This window comes from Strix aluco, chromosome 7 (assembly GCF_031877795.1).
Source record: "Strix aluco isolate bStrAlu1 chromosome 7, bStrAlu1.hap1, whole genome shotgun sequence".
NCBI classification, from domain to species: domain Eukaryota; kingdom Metazoa; phylum Chordata; class Aves; order Strigiformes; family Strigidae; genus Strix; species Strix aluco.
Window position 1 is genome coordinate 27,727,234 of NC_133937.1, and position 23,148 is coordinate 27,750,381.

The following is a 23,148-nucleotide window of genomic DNA, read 5'->3' on the forward strand; positions in this document are numbered from 1 at the left end:
ACAGTAATAAAGAGCTAAGCCACATGTTTGCTGGGTGTTGGAAAAAGGCCCTGCTTTGTCTCTCCCCCATACCAAAGCTGCTTTATAACCCAGGCTATCAGAGTTCACCATTGCCACTACAGCTACAACAGAAGTTTCTCTATTTCTTCCACCACATTGGCTGCAGCAGTCCCTGCTGCAGCCAAAGCCAGCTATTCAGCTCCTCTTGCTGGGCAGAGTGGTCTCACTCTTCAGGGATGTGACCTCCACTCTTCTGCAGAGGACAGGGTAGGAGGCTGAGTGAGGTGCTCACTCCTAGATTTCAAACACAGCTTTCCAAACTCTTGTTCCAGTAGGACTTCTACAATGTGAGGAACTGAGACCGTGGTCACTCATCAACCCTAACAGCATTTGAGCCTGATCGTTCAAGGGAAATCAAAGCTTGGGGTGAGGGTCCTTTGCAAACTAGGATTCAATAACCTTCCAAACATTAGATCCCTTCCTGTCCCACACAAATCCATTCTCTCAATTCCAAATATGGATGAGTTGCTTGCCAGGGAAGAGGACAACAGATCCACACAAGCTACAATAGCCAGCAACTTCTGCAAACACAACTTCTGGGCCTGCAGCCCAGCTGCAGCATGTGGGCACACATCACTGCTCTACCTGTTCATTACCACCTGCCTTCATCACAGCCGCTGACCCCTGGACTTCCCTTCCAGTTAGTTTCAAGGTAAGGCAGAAGAGCAGAGATATCCTCCAACTCCTCTCACTCCGGCTTAAACAGGCCAGGAAGGACTGACCATGCTGTTGAGGTGGCACATTGAAAAAGCTGCTGCCAGCTGTATGGGTAAGCCACATCCTCAGCTGGGAGAGCTACAGCCTCCTTTCTGAGCTTTTCACCACTGCTTAGGTTTGCTGAGGAGAGACTCTGCTCTTGAGCAGCATTCTACCCCCAGTACTGAGATTACTGCTTTGCCTGTTGCTGCTCTCACCTTGCTGCCTTGGACACAGCACATTTGATACTGCCCATCAGTGGCTCTGAATGACCAGAGACACTGGCCCACTCCAGAAACTGAAACACCGAGTTGCTAAGAAGGATGGAACTCCATCCAAGTACCATGACACTGGGATGCACGGATAAGGCTCTTCTGAACTGCCACTGTCTTGCTCTGCCCATGAACACCTCCGTTATTTACACCTTCAGTCCTGTGGCTTTCAACTCAAGACTACTGCTCTTTGAGAGGAAAGCCCTTCAGGTCACACCTCCCTACATGAAGAAAGGGGAAAAAAAAAAAAAAAGAGACTGCATGAAAGTAGGAAGGGAAGAGAGAGAAAAAATTTTCCCATGAAGCAAGACAATCAAAAGTGTTAACAATCCACTTAGAAAAGAGGGTCCTACAATGTTTTTGCGTAGCACTTGTATTTTTAAGCCTATAGATCACAAACAAGAAGCCACCATTACAATTTCCCCTTGCAAAGTGCTTTCACAGCAAAAATTACAGCCATTTCCAAGATTACACACATTTGGTTTCTTTCAGTGGTGCAGGGGCTACCACAAACATACATGAGGTTTGCAACTTAGACAGTGTTCTGGAGATACAGGCCCCCTTGCAACCAAAGTGTAATTCCATTTTGTTTCTCAAAGACTCTAATCAGTGGATGTTTTGTATGAACCAAGATTTGCTGAAGGGAGCAGTGGAGCTTTCAGTGGATGTGTCACTTAAGAGGATTGATGTAGCATTCAACATATCAGATTTCTATTCAAAAGTCTTTAGGAGAAGATATTTGCCACTTCATGACTGACACATAAAGTTACTGGAAAGACTTAACACAGATAAATGGTTTCCATGAGAGAACCAGCAGAGCATCAACCAGTAGAAAGACACTGCTCCAAGTTACTGACAAATCATGCTGGTTTCATTCAGATACTATGATAGGTAATGGCATGAAACACAAGTCAGTGAACCATCCCAGACCTACCATCATAGTTGTATTCCCACATCTACAGAGAATACAAGTGTTTCATTTTGATTCATTAAGTTTTGACTTAACAATTACCAGGAAAAAAAATGCAAAAAAAATGCAAACAAAAGTATAATTTGTATTCCCCAGCTGCAGCTTCCATTACATCAGCTTCACCACTGAGGTCAAGTGGGCTGAATAAACTTTACTACATGCTGCAAAGCACATACATCAGCTAAAAGGCTGCACTTTGGAAATAATGGGATAAGAGTCCTGCTCCCATTCAAGATGAAAATGGCATAAAGGCACCTCTGTTCTTAGCATGTGACACCCAGAGATCTGTTAATAGCTCAATTAGCCAACTTTACTTATATTTCTTTACCTCTAACTTGCAAGTCAAAGATACCTTCCCCAGCTGAACTGAGGTATCTCTATTGAAAATTCAGCTGCACTAGTAAATTTGAAGAAGGCACACATAAAGAAGCAAAGCCTGTTTGGCTCTTTTGGCAAAGAGCTATGACACAAGTCTGTCGCATCACGCATTACCCAACTGCAACCCACTTAGCTTGGAAGGAAAGGATTAGTATGTGTCATTCTCCCTCCTCCCCAGACACAAACACTATTTAAAACATGCACAACAAGAATTTCTGCACTGTTTGGACTACCCAACTCATACCACCCACTTGTAGCTGTGCTCTGTCCAGCCCTCCCAGACACCCTGGCAGCCCAGTGCTCAGTCCACTAGCTGTTCCAAACCCTCACTTCCCTATCAATCTTTCTCCTCTTTCCTTTTCTCCTCCCCAAAGAAAGGCAGGCTTCTCTTTCTCTTTTACTCTGTTTCTACCTAAAGCCTCCTGAAGAAAGACAGTAGAGGCTTGGGCCAAAATGTAGAGGCAGATCCTGGTGGATCACTGGGAACAGCGTGGACAGCAGAGGACAGATCCCATGTCCTTGTAACAGCCCACAATACTACAGAGAGTGCTTTTTATAGCAACTGAGATTTCCCCCCCCAGCAACTGTAGTACAGGTTGTTGCAGTCCAGCTGGGAGGTGTGCATATATACAGAACAAAGCATCTGAGCTGTACAATGCCCTGCATTGCAGCTATGTATAGTATGTGGTTTGTACAGATGTACACAAGCGTGTTATTTTCAACAGACCAGGTAGAAGTGTTAGCCAGTGCTATTTGAGAGTTATGGGTCACTCCTTCACAAGCAACAGACATCTAATGCCCTTCCATGGCTGTTAGAAGAGGGGAAAAAAAATAAACCCCAAACCAGCAACATAACAGTGTTCTGCCAAGCTGAAGCCTTTTCTATACATAAATAGCAATAGTTTTAAAACTAAAAAGCTGCTTTAAAACCAGTTTTTGAATGCATGCCTAGGGCTGCAGTAGCTGAGACCATTCCCTTTTCCTTCCTTCATCCTGCCTCACACCCATCACCTCTCCTTGCACAATTCGTGACTTTTCCATGAGGTGGACCTGAAGCCAGTCGGGCCAAGGAAAAGTTAGTATGACCCTAAGTCTGGATTGGTTTACTGCAGATCTGCACGAGCATAAGGGAGACGGGAAGATGCCGGGTAAGGTGAGACTGCTTCTTTTAGTGGTGGCACCACAAACTGTGTAAAACACTTTCCTGCCCTAAGCCAGGCCAGTTTCAGTGCAGCTTCACTTAATTTTGAGGAGAAAGGACTACTTCTGAGACTGCTGGAAGCAGAGTCAAGGCAACCCATATGAAACTTGTTCTAAAACCAGGCTAAGATAGTTTAAGAGTGCCCACACATCTCCCACCCATTTTAAGATAGAGCTTAAAAGCACAACTTTTTGCATAAATAGGATTTATAATACAGCTCTTACACCATCATATGATTTACAGCACAGCAAGATGACCTGTAGCACCTTGGCAATGCTCATCATGTAGTAAAACATCACCTTTGCAGAGATAGTGTAGTTGGGACTGAAATATTTCTTCTGTCTCGCTCAGCCTGTTCAATGGCTATGGTAGAAGATACTGGCTGCTGAAAAACCAGGGACACTACATTTAACTTGTTAAATTTTAGAAGGACTTAATGTCAATGACATTTATTTTTGGATAATGGCAGACCATGACAACAGTGCTTTGCGTTTTTCCCTTTTGTGTAGGATTGCAGCTTGTCATTAAAGAGACAGCAGACATGTCCTTTTCATCACACTCACTTTAAACAGCATATACCCAAATAGGTTTTCTTCTGTTTCACCTGCTGTATTTCTGTCTATTAGTAAAAAGGGAATCTCAAAGATTTTTTGAGGGCATTGGTGATGGAGTTTTCCGTATCGTGTGACCCATTAGGACACCTCTCCCATGGGAAAAAACCTCAGAACAGCTAAGATGAAGCTCCATCCATTCCTGAAGAAACTGTACCTAATGTCTGACAGAGCAAGACACTGAACCTGACAGCCTGTGAGGCTCCTCCAGTCCCATCTGTCAAACCAGAATTTCAGATTTCACACGTGCGCTCGTGCACACACATACTACACATTAAAATTACGAGGTGTCTTGAGAAGGCAACTTGGTCCCTCCTCTGGCTGTCTGGATTTATACTTACTGTCAGGTCAAGGAAAGCAGACCTATGGTTTTACTGCTAGAGTTGTAACGTAGAGCTTCAGTAGCGCTTTCCAAATCTTCCTTATTCAATCTTCCTGATTCCCTTGGCACTGGTTATTTCAGATTCCTCCTAGTCTATCACCAAGGTAACGGTTCCTTTCTCCAACATCTTCAAAATCCTTTATCACTGCTGCTCCTCACTGCTACAGCCCTGATCTTGCCTTTCAGCCTCTTTCACAGACGCTACAGCATCTCCTGCCTCCTTTGCTCCCTTCCCAGCCCTTCAGCACACTGCTCTTGCCGAAGACTCTTGGCACAGCAGCACTCTAGTACTTCAGCCAGACTCCTACCAAGTGTACACCCAATTCAGTTGTCCCATCTTGAATTTTCAATCCTGTGTGCTGTGCCTTGCTTTAATATCCTACTATACACTCTCACATGTTCTGCTCCCTTTGGATCTCCCACTCCTCCAAATCCTTTCATCTTTTCCCACTCAGCCCCATGCCTTTCTTATGATGCCTCATCAACCTGAGCAGGCTCCCTCCTCTGTGGTATCAAATAACCTGAAACTCTCAAAATCCTTCCTAAAATAAGCCTTACCTACCCTGACTTCCTGCCTTGCCAAACAAGCTTAGTTTTAGTCCTTCTCTAAAAGCTTTTAAAAATACCAAATAAATATCACTTTCCACTGTGAAAAACCCTTTGGTCGAAATAAGATGCATGCCAAATTGCCACTTGCCCTGGCTCCTTTGAGGCACAGATCTCCTTCTCTTTGTTTAGGCTGTAAACTATTTGGGACAGGAACCTTGTCTTTAAGCAGCTAAAATACCATGCACATTTCCAGCCCTGCATAATCAGTCTCATCTCTCCCAGGCAAAAGGCCAGCGCTCGTACATTTCTGCTTCTAAGTTCTGAGCGCCCTGTTTCGCATACCTCTCCTTCACCTATGTAAGTTTGTTCTTTTCTGCCTCCATAAATAAGTGTGGAAGTTATCTGCAGCACTTCAGGAGCCAACCAAGTAAGGGAGTAATTTCCTTTGCTCAGCTGGTGTTTGTACATGCCCCCAACTTTCTGTGACCCCATGCTTATTTGATATGCCGGTAGGGTGGAGATAGGGGGGGATTGGGCTAGAAATTAGCCAATTAACGATTTCTCAGCAAAATGCAACAGCCCCAACCCTACATCTTCCAAACCACAGAAGAATTTTCTTTCAAAATACTTTCCTCTCAGTCAGCAGTCTGCGTTTGCCCTCCCCCACTCCTCCGCTCCACCCCCCCTTTGTCAGACCTGCTTCTGGAAAAACTCTCGCTGTTCCAGAAAGCAATGCATTAATTCGACATTGACTTTGTTTTACTTGTCTAAATATTCAGCAGAGAAAATAACTGTTCACAGTTATCAAATGTGTTCATCTGCAGACAGGAACTCTTCAGCCTTTGTCGCCCTCCCCCCCCCTTTATTTTAAATAACAAAAAACCTCATGCCAACAGATAGAAAAGAACAATGACATTTCTTCTAAACAGTTCTGTATTGCACATGCTCTTTCTTCAACCAGCAAGGGGCAATAAACATTTACTACTTTCCTTGGAGCATAGAGGAGGGATTAAAAAAAAAAAAAAAAAGAACAAACTAAGTCTGAAGCTGCTCTGTGCTGGTTTGATTTAGCGCAGCAAAGCAACCTTGTGCTCTTGAGTGACAAACATTTCATGAGCATCAAGGACAAGCAGGGGAAAAGAGTGAAAACAAAGGGAGAATCCTGTGGGTAATGAAGGGGCTGCCAAAGAGGGCAGAGCAGCTCTGGTGGGTAGCAGGAAAGGGTAACAGTGCACAAGCACACCAGCCAGGCTGGATTACCACTACTGATCAAGGGCTATTTCCACAGACAGAAAACTGGCTGCAGAACAACCCACCCAGGCTAAGAGATGGGGTTCAAGTATCAAGACCAACTTAAGATCGGGTTCAAGTATCAAGACCACTGGGTTACACTGCTGCCTTCCCTCTACGCCCCATCCATCTGTCCATCTCTCCCCATCAAGCTCCCTCTCTCCCTGTTAGGCAAGCAGTAGAAAGACCTATAGTTTCCAAGTTCTAACTTTAACTCTTTCATTGAATAGGTTATTTCTTGTGCTAAATAACAGGCTCATGTGGCAGAAAATCAGCCCATATGTCACTATATTGTTGATATGAATAAAGTACTTTCCTCCATTGTAACAGCTCCATTTGAAAGTGTTGGGCACAAAACCAAAGCAGCAATAACTTATGTCAAGATATCTGGCATCTAAAACAGGCATGTAAACCCCAACTTTTCACAACCAAACTGTAACAGCACAAATGACTTCTCATGAAATTAGCCTGTAAACAATCCTAAATCCTCTTCCAGGGGAAGTTCCAAATAAATGCATGTGTAGAATTAGCATTTTACCCGGTACAAGAGAACATGAACTCTGCAGCTTGCAGGTCTAACAAGTGTCAGGACTGAGGAAAGCTACAAACATTTAGGCTTCTCCTCACAATCCATATTTGTATTATCAGAGTTTCGTAATGCATAGACAAAAGTTTAGAAAATGTACCACATCTAAAAACATTTAACATTTAAAAAAAACAAGCTCTGCAGCTACATAAGAAACATAAACCAATGTAATCTCTTAGATCTGGGCACACCACAGACCATTTTAAAGAGAAAAGTTCAGCAACAAATGTCATCTGTTTCTCTTTGTAAAAACAGACTACAGCTGTTCTCTTTGCAGATTTTTTTCAGCTTTAAAAAAGGAGCATGATATTCAATAACTTGTCTTTCATGTTTCTTATTCACAGACCCAGTAACATTGCTCCCAAATATCTCAGGTTTACGGATGCTTAACTTCTTTCAAATGGCTTCGGAAAGGGTGGAAATAAACAAACCATATCTCACCCCTGACAATTCTCCCCCATTAGGCAGTCTGTAACAGGGAAGCAAACACCCTTCCCTTCTGCATTCAGGCTTTCCCAGTGTTTCTAATATCCAAGTCACTTAGAAAATCCTGGCCTTCGGAAGCAATGCTTCAGTTCTGGCTTTTAAGTGATTCTATCATAGACCTAGTTGGTAAAAATGCTTATTAGTTGTACCCAAGCATAAATATAAAGGGAAGCATCCTTTCCAGCTTTCTTTTAAACTCCAGTGAACTTTTGGAGCTAACCCTTCCAATAGCAGGGACTATCTCAAGCAGAGTATCTCTGGGTGGGAGAATTTCAGCCAAAATGTTTAATTGAATTTATTTCCAAGAAAGAGGCCAAGTGGGGGAGGGGAAGCTGTTTTGCCTGTGTTGCCAATTCTGGCAACCTCCTGTTTGAGCAGCTCTAGTTCTTCTGTGCTTTGGAGTGGGGACTTGAAGGTTGGCAGGGGGGGTGCTTGTGTACACTTCATGCATTCTGTCATTTCAGTGCAAATCCACCCAAATTTGGCCTTGTTAGAAGTCTTTTGGGCTGGGATGGGAGGGAAAGAAGGGAGAAAGAATCTCTTCTGACCTCACATAAACTGTGATCTGTTAGAGAACAGCAGGCTGAACACCCAGAGAGACTCATACTTTCAACAACTGAAGTTTGGAAGGCATAGATGTCTGTACAGGCTACAGCTATGCCAGATGATGAAGCCACTGTCTCCAACCTGTCCCCAAGTGTTCACATCACTCTCTTTACTTCCAATGAGCCTGCTCTTGGAAGAGCTCCCTAAACTACTATTTCAGTTGACATTAAACAGCTTATTTTTAGCCAGCCTGGCTAGCTGTGGCTGAAATGCATTGGAGAGAGCTTATAGAAACAGCTCAGCCATGGAGGGTGCCCCAAACCTTGAGATGCTGCAGTTTGTGCCAAGTTCAAGTGCTGAGATTTAGTTTGAGATAAAGCACATATTCTCCAACATGCTCAAAAACCCAGCATTGCTTAGGCCTAATAGGGAAGAAACTGTTGTGGAGAAAGAAAAGGGCAGGAATGACTAGGGGAGCCTGTGGTGGGGAAGACTGACAGGGAAGACACTGTGGCACTGGTCAGAGGGCAGGTCTGGAGATGCACACAGATGGTGGGCACAAGAGTGCAAGAGGGAAAACCTGGGAATGCATCTTAGGTCCTTGAGTCTTACCAGTCAACTATGCTAAGGGACTGATCATGCAGTCTCAGTATTTTATGGAGCTTTGCTTGCAATACTGTATGAATATGAAAGGATATATTTGTTTAAACTACTAAACAAATTGTTTAGAAAACTGATTCTCAGAAATTAGCCCACTTAAATTGCCAGGAAGTATCTGGCAGAGTTTGACAATGCAAAATAAGTAGCTCCCAAACTCTTGGGTTACAGAAATAAGCACGAATTCATTCTCACAAGCCAGCATGTGTGCTTATGGGGGGTTTTTTGGTGCCTTCAGGCTGCATTTGGTGGCTGAGAAGCAAGACCTTGTCTTCTGAGGGTAGTTCCAGTTGCTGGAGGGTCAAGCTACAATAGGAAGAACACCCCCTCTTGTTATTTTGGTTTCCTCAATAATAGTTTGAAGCAAAGATACAAGGTCACTTAAAATTTGTATGTGCACATAGAACCACCACCAAATCCAGGAGAAGACAAATTTGGTACTTTAAAAGTACATTCTCTCCTTAGTAGGAAAAGGCACGTTTTTCTCAACTGGGAAGCTTCTCTTGTGCTTACATTTGGTTCCATTCCCTCAGTAAGATTGTCTGAAAGTTACACAGAGGTGCAAATGGTGCTTCCCCCCACCTCCTTCCTTTCTGAAGTGCAATGAATACCACATCTGGACAAACTTGCAAGAAGGGGACAGAAAGGGGTACCTTTACTCTGGGAAAGATGATTCACATGCACTGGAGAAATGCTTGGTTTGGAATATTCCTCAGATTTTACACAAACGTGGCTTCAGAACACAAGGTGCTCCCCCCCCCCCCATGTTCCCTGTGAAACCAGCAAAGCAAAAAAATTTTTAAAATGCTGCTACTAGTGATATTTTAAACATCCAGGACTGACACCAAAAGCTCCCCAAAGTTCTGAAAAAGTCTGTCTTTAGTAGCAAGCACTCCTCGCAAGGAAGAGAGGGGACTGAAACTGGAATGATTCTCATCTTTCCACACCAAACACTTTTCCAGTACGCACATCTCTGACCATGGCTTTTTGGCATTCTTCTCATTTTAATAGCCCTGAAAGTATCACTTGTCCTTACTGAGGTAGGAAAGACTGAGTACAACTATGCCCAAAGTTAAAACACAACAGATGTGAGCTTCCCCAAGCAGCACGAGGAGTCAGACTGCAGAGTTACACTTGGTTATTAGCCTCCAGCTCTTGGGGTGCTGAACCCTGGCTCCAAGACACCCTCAAGCTGTCATGTATGAAATCTGCATCTGAACTCTGGAGCTTCGGCCTCTCTCTACCAGAGTGCCAAAGATGCAGATCCTGGTGCACAACAGCTGAAGCTGCAGCATGGCTTTTGGTGCACCCTTAGAGGCTGGTGCCATAGAAAGCTATTAATTCACCTCGACTCTGCTGCCTGTTGACTATCCCGCCTAGCGTCCATCGCCGGTCCAGGCGTCTCAGGTGAGCCTTGCGTCGCTTAGAAACTAGTTTGGAACATGGATGGAAACAAAAAACAAAAAACAAAAAAAGGGAAAAAAATGATGGGAGGGTGAGGAATAGAAACAAAACATGGCATTTACAAGCACTGGTCTTGTTAGCAGGAATGGGTTAGCTGGGATGCAGACATTTTGGTTTAGTTTATATATTACAGTGGAACAAGTTAGCTTCTTGAGCCTGAGCAACATGAACCACCTCAAACTGTCACAAATTGGCACCCTTGCTATTGGCTTTCCTTAAAAAACCAAAAACATACACACACCCCAAAACAAGCTGCACAACAGAAGACAACTTGTCCAAGGAGACTGCAGTGGCAGTACAAATCCACATCATTCCTGATGCATCTCCTAGTTAGGCTACATGATCTTTGAAGACTTCATTCCATTGTATACGACATCAAACCCAACAGGGCTCTAACCCTCTCTAAACAAATTATCACACTATAAACAAAATCCAGGAAAAAAAAAAAAGGCAGCTTCTCTTACGTGAGTTCACTTCTAACAGCAGCATTCAGGAACAGTGAAAAGTGTCTGATGTCTCCTTGTTTGCAACAGGTGACTCACAATTGCTGCCACAGCTAATTCTCATGATCCAAACATCTAATATACTGATTACAAATATAAGGAAAAACCTGACCTCGAAACTATTGAGCAGGCTCAAGAAGCTAACAAGCCAGAACTGAGAATTAGTTACACAATGAACCAATAATTTATGCTAAAATGTAAACAAAGACAAGACACCTACGGAAATGGCATTGTGAGAGCAGCTGTGCACAGAGGACACACTTGTTTTCTGGATAGTGTGAACTGTACTCACTTCCTTCTGCTTGTAAAGGTGTGAACAACACAGGAACCATTGGACTGGCACAGAAATACAAGCACTTCCCTTTTTCCATTCAAGGGCTTCCACACTAGTTTGGCAACTACTGCAAGGGTGCTTGGTGCTGCCACAAAGGAGTGCAAAATGTTACACTTCAGCTATCACTAGGGTGCAAACACAATCATTTTGCTAGTGGTGCCGGGAAGCTGTTCATAAACTTTGATATCACATCATTAATAATCACTCAATTCTGCTTATGCACACTCATTTGGGGAATACACCCTTATACTCATAACAGCAGACACTACTGTCTTCTAGAACTATGTTCTGTAGACCACCAGGCATAGCAAAATTATTTGATTGGGGAATGATTAGCAGAGCAAGTAAAAAAAAATAATTAATAAACTTCCCCAAAAAGTGGCTTTTGCCTTTTGCCCTTTATATCCTCAGGGGCTTAGATCAGACTTCAGCACCCAGCTCACCTCAATTTCTCCTTTGCTTTAAGGCCTAAACCTTCCCTAGTCACCCTAAGTGGAGGTGTGGTGAGTGGTGTTGAACAGGCACCATGTCTAGTTTGTGGTACTCTGTACCTCACCTTTGATCTCATGTAGGTCAGAGAAGAGCCAAAAATTTTCAGAGGAGTTGTATTTCAAGTTTATAGCTTGCTGCGTTTTTGGCTAACGGAAATCAGTGATCCTGTTGGAAGCCCATGGTGGCACAGAAGATGAGCTGTTTTCACTCCTTACTGGTAGTGTCTTTCTTAACAATAGATTGGTGGCTTTCTCAAAACCAACAGGATATTAGACTGACAGTTACACACACACTACACAAGAGGCAACACAGGACACCTCACTACACATACAGATTATAACAGAGAAAAGCTAAATTCACAGTAAGGCTACCTGCATTAGGAGGTTTCTATAGAAGAAGGGAAGAAATGAAAGATGTTGAACTTACAGGCTTGCAGGAAGGAGGGGTGTGGAGGGATAGAAATTTCAGGTGTCAACACAGAGCAGTCACCCACAGCTCCTTGCTTGCACCAGGTATTTGGAGGACTTAGCCATCCAGGAGCACCCCTTGAACACAGTGGGTCATGCAGATCCACCACTCTGCATCCTCCTCACAACATATGACTATCCCCAGTGATAGACCTTCTGTATGCTTTTGTACCAGTCAGATTTTTTTCTCCTCAACAATCCTGGATTTTGCCATTTGATCCCAGACTTGGACTTGGTTGGTCATGCCATAGTTAGTCACCAGAAAGGTTATTTATCAACAAGTATCTAAACCTTTCCAGAGACCATTTAAAGATGTTTACTTTAACAGCTCCCGTGGCTGTGAATGTTTCTTTAGATTGCTTTCTGAATGTTTTCCAAGCCTTGTAAGTTGGTGTTGGTCTAAACACAGGCCCAGGTAGCAGTCAACTGTCTACCCTCACCCTGACAAAAGACGTTGTGCAGGCTCAGACGCGGGGAGGAAACATTTTTGTCTTTCTCAGGGAACAGACTATTTAAACAGAGACACATGGAAATATTACTGCTATGTAGAGACAGCATTGTTATTAAGTTGCATTCAGTACCTCCTTATCTTTACAAGGGCCTGCCTCGGCTGAGCAAACCTCTGGGCCTGCCTGGCTTGTGGACTTGTTCCAGGCCTGCTGCAAATGGAGAGGGCCAAGAGGCTGATACAGAAAGCTCCCTCCATTAGTGCTTCTACCTCTTCAAAGCAGGCAGAGCACAGATTGCACAGCTGCAGGAAGTCAACATCTCCAGGAGTCACTCTGAAACTTGTATGAATTCTAAATTGAGGGGCTAGGGCACTTAATCCACTTAAAGTGCCTTCCTCAGTTATTTTGGAGCCCCTTTCTTCTGCCTACTGAGAGAGAGTTGGCAAGTTTTCTGTGTAGGTATGTTCACTTTTACACACTTTTCTTTAAGAGAGAGAATCTGAGTTGTTCTTTCCTCTCTTATGGAATAACTATTAGGAGAAGAATAGCCCAAGTAAAGAACTGAAGGGGGGGAAACAAAGAACAAAAGTCTCAGTTTCTGGGATTAATAACATAAAACAACGTTACTGAAAACCAAGCAAAAGCTGGGGCACATCAAAGCAGTTACAGAGGTAATGCAATTAGATTTGTCACTGAGATGGAACTGAACAGAAAGGGAAGAACAGTCTCAGGTTTCAGCGTATCTGGATTTGGAGTAAGGCAGGGAGCACGACTGCTGACCGCAGCTGAGGATAGCAGTGTAATGGATTAAAGGGGACTGCGAGGAAAAAGATAAGGAACATTTGATGGATTTTCCATTACTCAGGAAAGACTGCTGTGTGGCAACAGCCCTGCGCAGAGTACACTCCAGAGGGCAACATGAAAGGCGGAGAGAGCTTGAAATGAAAGCAGTTTAAGCAATAAGGCTGTTAAGCATGCACCATATATGAGTCAGGAAAAGGGAGAAAGCTACAGACCAACAGACAAGGCATTCCTCTTTCAGAAAAGAGCGGTAAGTTTTTATTCTTTACTAACAGGGAAACTTTACTAAGTGCTTTTGCATCCGCTAAGACATTGCATCATGCCAGACTGGTTCCTGGCCTACCAGCCTACAGCCAGTCTGTCTCTAAACCCTAAGTGACCCAGGATATGGGTAGCTTTGAGCAGGGAAAAATGAGTTGCAGAGCCAAAGATTTCAATAAGCCACAGATGTCACCCTTGGGGCTCAGCACAAAGTTATGTTTTGCTTGTGTGCTATCTTAATGGGCAAATGGTCACCTCAACACATCTCTAAGCCTCCTGCCTGTGCTAAGGAAAGGTCAGCTGAGTTTCCACATACATTTTACATAAGTGTCACATCAAGAGCACCTAGAAATCTAGCAAGAGATTCATTAGAGTGGAGCAAATCATAATAGTGTCCTTTGTACACAGTTGCTACATGAGAAGTCCATTAAGATGTGGTTAGTCTTTCATAATGGAACAGAGGAACATGTGAGGTTGTACTATTCCATTTCTGGAACCTGAATTAAGCATCTTTAGCCAAAAAACAGAGCCACTAAATACATATACATGACAAATGGCATCTCAGTTTTAGTAGAATGAGACCACACCAAACAAAAATACCTTTCCACACAATCACAGACCACAGCAAACAGCAGTGAAAACTAGTTTCAAGGATTAATTGGAAAAAAAAAAATTGTAATGAGAAGCAACCATTAAAGTTAAATCTCACTCCTCTTAATGGCCTGTGGCTCTAACAAGCATCTTCTTCCAATTAAAAGCTCTCACTTGTATAATTTCTGCAAACAAGCCATGCAAGTTCTCTCCTTCCATGGACATGAGAGTCCAGGACCTCTACCGGAACATACTGCTTGGACTTGCACATAAGTTGTTTGTATGCTTTTTAAGGGTATTGAAATGAGTATCATTTCAGCTTTTGAACCTTTCTTCACACTGATAGCCCAAGATGGTCACAAAGGGATTCCAGGCATGGCCCTTCACTCCAATTTCTTCTATAACAATTTATTTACTGATACAAGATGGGGGAAGAGTTTGCTGCACTGGATTAACAGCCACAAGTGGCAGCAAGAATTTTCAAAGTTTTCCTATGGGGGGAAAGCATAAAGCAGTGATTATCAGTTTCCCCTTGATAACAAAAAGCTTTCCATACCTTCCCCAAGTTTGGATGTGTTGATGTCAGAGTCATCTCTGGTTCCATTTTGGGATTCCAGGTATGTAGCAGGGACCCAGCCCTGCTCCTCTGCTGTGCTCACAAACCACCAACCTACAAAAAGAAGTAAAAGAAGTTGCTCAGTCAACATTAAGAGGAACAAGAATAGCAAGATGCTACTGAGAAGGCATCACAGAGTGAGTAGCTTCAGTGCAGGTTTGAGTTATGCTGCAGTCTCCTAGGAGGGGGGAGGGTTTAGTCCTGTTATACCATTTCTAACAGATACTCTCATAGTGGTAAACAGGCGTGCAGGCCTCATATCAAAAAGGTTGCAATGAAGCAAACATCAGTTTATTTTAAGAAACCTGAAGTCTATCCATGACAACTCTGATTTGAGTTCTCCAATTCAGTTTCTCAAAGCAAATCTTGCAACATGTACATCTACAGTATCAAAACACTTTGTATGTATATATGTGAACATATGGGTATGCACAAATGTTGCTCAAATCCTAATATGAGGTATCACAGAAGTCAAAAGACGGAAACAGGAAAGACTTAGTAGAAGGGCACAGATTTCAGAACAGGATGCAAAATAAACGCTTCTAGAGCACTTGCCACCTCAGCCAGTGTTTAACAAACATGACTCAAATTCAATGTCCTGCGAAGCTGGAAAGTACTGCACGGAACAGAAATAAGAAGAAAAGCTAACTGAAATGTGTCTTCAGGGCATAAGTGCCAGTTATTTGCCCTCCCACATGAACATCCAAGTTTCTACCACTATCTATAAAAACGTTAAGTATTCATCAACCATACGGATATAACCTTTAGGTCACATCCATGGATGGATGAATAAAATTATAGCTGAGCCATTTTTAGGTTAAATACATCCCAAATATGATTATCTTTGCCTCTTTTCTTGCTTGGCTACATTGATTTATTGAATCCTCCACTGGTTTTGATGTAGGCTCACTCACCCAAGAACTTGCTGCTCTCAGATACAAGCCCAACTAGATTCTGCTCCATTCAGGTAAGGTCAGGGTTAAGATACAGGACAATAAAGAGCCAAGCAGGTAAGCCATTTCTGTTATTTTCTACAATCTTCCAGTCTCCCCAAAGAATGCAAGTTGCTTTGTCAGGACAATGCAAACTATTGTTCAACACCAGTTTTTCAGCCTCCCCAAAGGCAGCTGAGAAAATAGCTATTTCTGTACATGCACCTCAAAACAGTTTACAGACTTTAATGGCTATCATAAACCCAGTGACTTTCCCAGAGACTCCCAAGCCTGCCTGTGATAAGCAGAGGCAGGGATAAGCCAGCTTAGTCTGTAAACAGACAGGGAAAAAAACCTAGTTAATTTATGGTGGGCAAAGCCCTGAGTTGTGCGATGGCCATGCGGTCCTCCCACAGCTGGGAGGCCGCAACTCTGGGGCCGGCAAGGGGAAGGGAGGCTTTGCTGGACTCTGCCACCATGCAACATGCAACTTTCTTTAAAGAAGAAAAAAAAAAAAAAACAACAAACCAAACCAAACAGAAACCAGCTGAAACAATGCTTAAGTGTTCATGCTAAAAGTCACCCAAGTTAGTTCCAAATCCTGTCACAGAAGATTTTACCAGAGGACAGTAGTTACAAACATTCATTTTTCCTGCCTGAAGCTAGGAGACAACGTGCCCCAAGCAACAAACCCCTCACTTGACACTGCACAGCTGCTAGGTAGCTCTATTTATTTACTCTCAAAACTCAGACATGGCTTTCCATTTGCTGGCCCAGCAGAGGTTTGGAAACTTTGCTTCACAAGGCTCATGGTTGGAAAGTTTAAATTTAGTTATTCCCCCTCAGCAGGAGGTGGATTCTACTGCCACGAAGCCCACAGCATTGAACACGCAGGATCTGCCAGACCATTTCAAAAACACATCTTCATGGTTGTTCCTTATTTTACTAGTAACGTATCAACATGGGTAGCAAACAGTTTAACGTACACTTATAATGAGGCACAAAATGTCAGAAGCTGGCTTTCAGCTGATACCAATTAGACTGAAATAGTTTATGTAAACTCTTCCTCAGAAAGAAATTAAATGCAATTGCACAAAAAGGACTTGCCTACACTTAAAAACGTGTGCTTGGGCCAAATTCAAACCATGGTAAAACCGTCTTTGGAGGGATGGATTGCACAGTCTTGACGCAGACCTAGTGCTAGCCCATTTCACAATACAGCTCTTCTGGTTTGGCTCACTGAGCTGCATCGTGGCCTCAGAGCTGAGTTTAAGGTCTTGTGTTTGGGGCCATAGGGTAGCTGAGCCTCCATCCATCTAAACGGGACTCCCTCTCACCTCCATGCCTGCACATGCATACACATGCCTCCCCCCTATCACTGGGCCTCTCTATTGACATTCAGCAAGGGAAACCTCACAACTAAGGCCTCGGCGGGGAAACCTCACAACTCCACTGATCTTACAAACAGGCTCCCACATACCAGTTGGAGGTCAAGTCACATTTGAGGCAGGTTAAAGTCAAGTAACTCAACCAAATCTATTGCAACATGGAGACAGAGCACGTAACAGTCTAAGTGAGGTTTTAAACTGCTTTGATTCTTCAAGCCATTACTAAGATTAAAGCTCCTAATCACCATAGAGCTCATGAAAGTTATCATTTCATTCTAAAGACTGGCTTTATAAAATGTGTGCGACTGAGAAGTCAGCAGCATCTTTCTAGGTTCAGAGAAAACCAGCCCCTGCTCTGAAATTCTCTTCTCCCATTTCAAGTTTGCTTCTCAGAAGGACATAAGAAAGGCTTTAATGCAGGTCACTGGAATAGCACATCCACAGAAAAAAGTATGTTTTACTTAAACAGCCTGAACAACTGAGAAGCCTGAGAAAGTTCCAGCAGCACCCCCAGCAGCAAAGTCAAAAATGGATGCTCACAAACAAGACATGCAAGGTCTTAAGAGTGACTGAGCAGACATTGCAGAGGCAGCTCACTCCTTATGAGGCAAAAATCTGAATTATGATGGCACATCTAAGCCATAACCTTACGGAAAGGAAATTACAGCATAGTGCAAGAATTGACAACTCCTAGCAGAAAATGGCTGAAGCACAGACAAGTTCCACAATGCAGTCCATGCATGACAGCCACGAACTGCAGAACTCTGCCCAGCTGATGATAAAGTACTTGCTCTGCACCATTCCCTCATTAGAAGCATTAAGGCAGCTGCCATTCAGTCCCACCACCCCTTCCCCCCCAACCCCAGGTTCATGGGGGTTCATGGTTTGCAGAGAAATCAGTCAGATTTTCCTTTGTTTGCAGAAAGTCAGGGCTATAATGGTGCAAACTATCTCTTGTCCCCTCCCCTACCATCTTTCCCCACCCAGAGCATCACAGAAACGTTGTTAGAAAACTTGCTTTTGAAACACAGAAAAAAACATTGCATTTATTTTGAGTTCTCCCTCTATGCTGGAGTTGAGCTCGACTTCACAATTCATTATTAAAACCATTCTGCAGCAACATCTGCAGGGAATTATATAAAGTTATCTCTGTGCACTGCCAAGCCAGTCTGAGGTTAGCTCTTGCACTCACACCATCTGTAGAAATTAGGCAGTTCTTTACAGCCTGAGTTAACCCTTACAGATGCCCCTATCTCTCAGGCATCAAAACACAACTCTAAAGCTGATGTGGCATGGATGTCTACACTGCGACTCGTCAGCTCTCATTCCTGACGAGGATTCAAAGGGAGTTTGAGCCCCACAGTAGGCACACAGGAACTTGTAGCCACTGAGCCCAGACCAAGCTCAGCTCAAGCTTTGCTGCATTACTCCAAATCCTACCTTAATACTAATCCAAGAATATGAATTTTTAAGGTAGGAGTGTAATTTTCTCCCCACCTATGTTGACCCTTTGGTTGGCATCTGTCAGCATCCCTAGCTGCAACAGCCAAGATGTCTCTACACTCAGAGTCCATCTAGGCTCTGATAACTCTCAGGCATTTTCCGCCTGAGAGATGAAAGGTTCCACTTGCCACGCATACATACACATGGCAAGATGACTGCCAAATAGATTGGTCACACTAAATAGTGAATAAATAACAAATACTCTGACTCTAAAAATCATGTTCTTGCTTTTACAGTCCTCTCCCCAAAAAGCTTTAAAAGAAAAAAATCAAAATAATTAAGCAAGTGTTATCCACAACCCACACCACAGGAAACTACTAGAACATAGTTAAAGGACTATCTTTTATGCAAGCTTTGCTTATGTTTACATGCATCCTCACCCATCCATGCTTCAATATTGTCTCTTTCTCCACACCAACAGGAAAATTAGCTATTCCTATTGAAGTCTGCCAAATTGTAAGATGCTACAAATCACTTTAAAAAAAAATAAATATTAAAGTTGCAGGACCTTGCTGAACTTCAGTTTCTAATTCTCCCCTCAGCCATTAATTTCTCTGTAGACTTTGAGTGTCAATTTATGAGCTTAACTAAAGTAAACAAGAACAGGAACACAGTAAAAGGGAATGGGAATCTCTCCTGCATGAGTGGACTACACATTCTTCTAAACAAATACTTAAATAACACTCCACCTCTCAAGAGTCTTGGAAAAATCCCACTCAAGCAGCAGTTTGGTACATCTGATGTGCTCTTCGGGCTTCAGATTTTTAAATCCTTCTGCCTTGGAACTATCTCTTGAAGGTTTTTTTTGATTCAAGAACTTAAATTGTCCTACAAAGCAGTACTAGGTGCAATCAGGTCACTTCCAGACCTGGCACACAGACCTTTTCATGCCAACAGATGATTACTTTCCTTCAGAGATGCTATCTGCTTCATTAAAAAACAGCTAAGGTAAGAGTATTAGCTGTGCAGGTGAAGCTCGTCCCACACAGTACATGTATATTTGATACACATAGGGAATTCAGTCATAATTGCCTTGGACAGACCTCCAAAGAATACGCAGAAATATAAAGGCACCAGAAGTAGCATTTTGCAAGAGGGATTTTCTGCAGTAAGCATATTCTCACACCCACTTCCTAAAAATTCACTACAGTGTCCATACACTATCACTGTACATGCTGGCTCTGCTTTCTGTAAAAGGTTCCTTCAGTTTCACACGCTTGGCAAAGGCACTGGGTTGAAAGCATTGAATCCATATAAAGTCCAGTGTTTGATTTCTGAGCATTTTGTCCTTACAATTCACAGAAGAGGCATCTTTCTTTTAAATATGGAGATATATGCAAGAGGTCTTCCTAGCATGGAGGGGATGATAGGGGTACAGAAGTCTGTGTGTGAGTCACTGCACAGCAGACTGAGGCTGTCATCTCAGGATGAATTATTAAAGTTGGTGAAATATTAAAGGCAGCTTTCATCTTTAAACACATGATGTTTCCCAGCCTGTGTGCACTGCAGACTTCACTGCAGCCACTCAACCACGAAACAATGTTTGTCTCGTTTTAAAGATGGAAGTGTAACTCAAACAAAGACATACTCAAGGAAGAAAGATGTGCCTATGGCAGACATCCTACCTGAACACAATTAAGATCCACAGCACAGGTTCACAGCCCTTTATGTGCCATACCCAAAGCAGACTGGACCACACATTAGGATTCCAGCTCAACCGCATGTCATGATCCTTCCAGCCAGTTCACGTCCTAGACCTGCCTGCTAGGAGCATGGTTCACATGAGCAATCTCACTTCCCATGGGAGCCTCATTTTGCAAAGTGTTGCAACCCCAAATGTCTGTGCCTGACTGCTCTCACAGTCAAGAGTGAAGGTTGTTATCTTGCTTACAACTACTGTGGTTGCACTCTAGGTACCGAGTACTACTACAGGAATTCAGGAATATAGCTCACCACCCCAAGTTACTGCTTAACTCCAAGAGGTTTTAAAATTTGCTGATGAAATACCCCAAGAGCCCACAGCACTGTGATGGGGCAGAGCTGTTAGCTTTCTCATGTGAGAGAAAAGAGGAAGAAGGATCACACCTTCACTCCTTTCCTGGTTGCACAGCATGGAAATTGGAGTTTCTATATGGGTTATCAAACGGATTTTCTACCATAGCATTAAAGCTGAATGAAGAATTACAAACACAGAAACTCTGCTTTTTTTTTTTTTTTTTTTTTTTTTTAAATTAACACGAGCTTCTCTTCTTGAAAAAAATAATTTGAAGTGTAACAAGCAAACATGTTGCTCCTGGTACCAGATATGCCACAACATCTGACAGGACATACATTAGCAACCACACACCTGACAGCTGTTCAGCAGCAGTCACACAGCCACAAGCTGCATTCTGCCCAGCAAGCTACCCTCAATATTTAAACTGGAGTAATAGTTTTAGTATTTAGTGAAGAGAGAACACATGGAACAAGGAAGGAAGAGAGGCTGCACACTTCTGTGCCTTGCTCCAGCATTCAACTAAAATTTACAGGAGTACCTACAAAGACACAATAGTAACCTGACTTAAGAGCATCACTTAGGAATCCTGACAACCCAACACACACACAGAGCACCCCCAGAAACACTCTGTTTTCCCTCCTTAGGGACAGTCTGGAAACTGAGTTGTGTTCTCATCAGAGTACAGGCTGCAGCAGTTTTTGCTTAATTTGGTGATGGAAACAACACTGAGAGGAGGGCTTCCTGAAGTGAGGGAGAAGATTGGGAGCAGAAGGTGGGGCCTTCTGGAAGACTGGACTCTGATATAAATTTTTGGCTATTAACAGAACAGCACTTTACCTTATGGAGCTAAAAGGCCAAGAGCTGAGACCACGGTTTGCTGTTCTCCACCAATATTTGATAGTAACTGCAAATGCTTAGGTCTCAGCAGCAGCACAGGGAATTGCATTCCTTGCACTGCTTTAGGAGTTACTGAATTCAAGGAAAATAGAAGCGAACCCCAGAGTTTGGGTGCTGTAACATATGAGGGAGAGAGCTAAGTTCTTTCCTGGAATGACTGGCTATTAAAGGTAACTAGTTGTTTCAAGTCTACATGGTTATGGATTTGCTATCCTAAATCTGTCTTCTTCCTCCACCTCTACTACTAACCTTGTGGTGTTGGTAAATGGAGACTTCTCAGCTGTGCTCTTAGCATACCCCTTTGCTGCTGTACTCCAGTTCCTATGGTTGCAGAGCTGGCTGGCACAGAGGACCCACTACATATCTTAGTTATTGCTGCCACACAGGTTTTTCCTGGACCAAAAGCAGCTGACTAGGTGTGTATATAAGTGCTCAATACAGAGTCCCAAAGTGCATCTCAGATTCTGGCTTAAACATCTAGCTTGCTTGGATTGGTTTCACATCACATTATATGCATAAACACACACGTATATATGTGGAAATTCACACCCTGACCTCTGCATTCAAATACATATTACCCTAGTCTTCTACTGGGATTGGAACCATGTTTCCTCATACTTCTGGAAAAAGTAGAAGTGTTCAGAACATGGGAAAAGTTCATGGGAAAAGAGAAAACTGGATAATATACAACTCAGCTCTAATACTTTATGGGTTACATCACTACTAGAGAAGATGGATATTCAGAGTATTAAGACAACTAGGAAATACCACATTACTGTATTTGTTCAAATCTTATAAGCTAGTAGGTGACAAGCCTTCCAGAAGTGCACATTTTGCAAAATACTTATATATTTATCTGTTATTACAGTTGTGACTTCTTCTGCATATATGTGTGTGTATAGGCTAGGTGGAGGGGGGAAGATGTTTAAGTAAAGAACACAGTTTATCTTTGCGTTCTGATAATTCAAACTGGTGGTTACAAACTCCAAAGTGCTGTATCTGCAGCTATTTGCTATGGCCCAATTGTTACCCAGGGGCTTCCCCTCCCTGTTTAAAAAAAGGACCTCAGATTTGTGTATTGACACAGCTGGAATGAAGGAATCTGCCAAACACGTTTTCAAGAACTGGCACGTACATCCACAAAGCCATCATATAATCCAGTACAAATTACACAAGTTGTGTCCTTAAAGCAAGGGAGTAAATGCACTACCTATTACATTAACAGCTATGGAGAAGTCTTGGACATTGCCTGTAAACCCCAGATCAAATCCCATCACTCTCCAGGTCACCAGCTTCCCCTAAACTGTCAAGTACCCTGGGCTCCCCAAGACAGAAGCAGAGGTAAGCACTACTTGCTAAATCTGCCTATGGCCAACTCCAAAACACACACAGCCAACATGCCCAAGGTGTTGGCCAGCATCCCCAGACCACTGAAATTAGGGGATCCACAAAGCAATGAAGTTAGTCAGTACTACAGGCCAGTCATCATCCAAGAAGGGGGGGGGGGGGGGGAGTTTGCCAAGGTTCAAACATCCTAATGCCTTCTAAAAAGTAGTTTAAAATAATCTTTCTCTTCCTGCTTTACTTGATTTTAAGAACACCTAACAGTGAAAATGTCTGTGCAATGTGAGCTGCATTCCACATAGCTCAACATGTTTGCAGCTCACAGCTTTTGCTCAGTATAGAAACAAAAGAAACTAAGAGAGGGAGTTCCTTACTCATAGGAAATATCTCATCAATCACAATAAGGAACAAAGCTATCTTTAGGTG

General features: G+C 43.0%; 1 protein-coding gene across 5 annotated transcripts in view; it reads right to left on the reverse strand.

Moving 5' to 3' along the window:
• The window catches only part of SH3PXD2A (SH3 and PX domains 2A), a 258,575-nt gene that overhangs the window by 14,981 nt on the left and 220,446 nt on the right, over positions 1-23,148 (reverse strand). For 4 of the 5 annotated variants that reach the window (XM_074831206.1, XM_074831205.1, XM_074831208.1 and 1 more), the window contains 2 exons: positions 14,603-14,716; positions 10,031-10,114 (listed from right to left, as the gene is read on the reverse strand). In XM_074831206.1, the coding sequence (XP_074687307.1) occupies positions 10,031-10,114; positions 14,603-14,716 (198 nt within the window). The remainder of the gene's footprint in view (positions 1-10,030; positions 10,115-14,602; positions 14,717-23,148) is intronic. The other variant, XM_074831207.1, reaches the window with a different exon arrangement.